General features: G+C 70.3%; 1 protein-coding gene across 1 annotated transcript in view; it reads right to left on the reverse strand.

The window, feature by feature from the left end:
- Positions 1–2: 2 nt before the first annotated feature.
- Positions 3–451, reverse strand: part of SPATC1L (spermatogenesis and centriole associated 1-like) — a 20,169-nt gene continuing 19,720 nt past the window's right edge. Inside the window, exon 3 of the mRNA XM_011954244.1 lies at positions 3–416. Within this exon, the coding sequence (XP_011809634.1) occupies positions 29–416 (388 nt within the window). The 3' untranslated portion in view covers positions 3–28. The remainder of the gene's footprint in view (positions 417–451) is intronic.

Here is a 451-nt window from a genome sequence, read left to right on the forward strand (position 1 = left end):
GCAGGCAAGGCGGTGGGCGCGGGGCGGCTCACCAGGCGAAGAGGGGCTTGCTGTCCTCCTTGGAGAGCTCGCACAGGCAGTTGAGCAGCAGCAGCGAGTCGCCCAGGAACTTGGGGGGCACCACGTCGATGACCAGCTTGCGCAGCGCGGCCGGGCTGCTGTGCAGGGGGTTGGCGCGCAGGTCGGGCCGCTGCTTCAGGATTCCGTAGGTGTTGATGAGGAACTCGCTGAACGCCGGGTGCACGTCGCGGCTGTAGCCCAGCTTCTCCAGGCGCGCGCTCAGGGCCAGGTAGCGCTGCGTCAGCTCGCGCAGCTTCTTCTCGTCCACGGAGCCGTCCAGGGACTTGATGGAGGTCTGCGGGCGCAGCGCATGGATGGTGGAGGGCGTGGGGGGCCTCGGGGCCCTCGGACGGGGACTTCCAGGCCCAGGGCCGATCCCTGCAGGCCCCGC

The sequence above is a fragment of the Colobus angolensis genome, unplaced genomic scaffold (genome assembly GCF_000951035.1).
Source record: "Colobus angolensis palliatus isolate OR3802 unplaced genomic scaffold, Cang.pa_1.0 Scaffold38, whole genome shotgun sequence".
NCBI classification, from domain to species: domain Eukaryota; kingdom Metazoa; phylum Chordata; class Mammalia; order Primates; family Cercopithecidae; genus Colobus; species Colobus angolensis.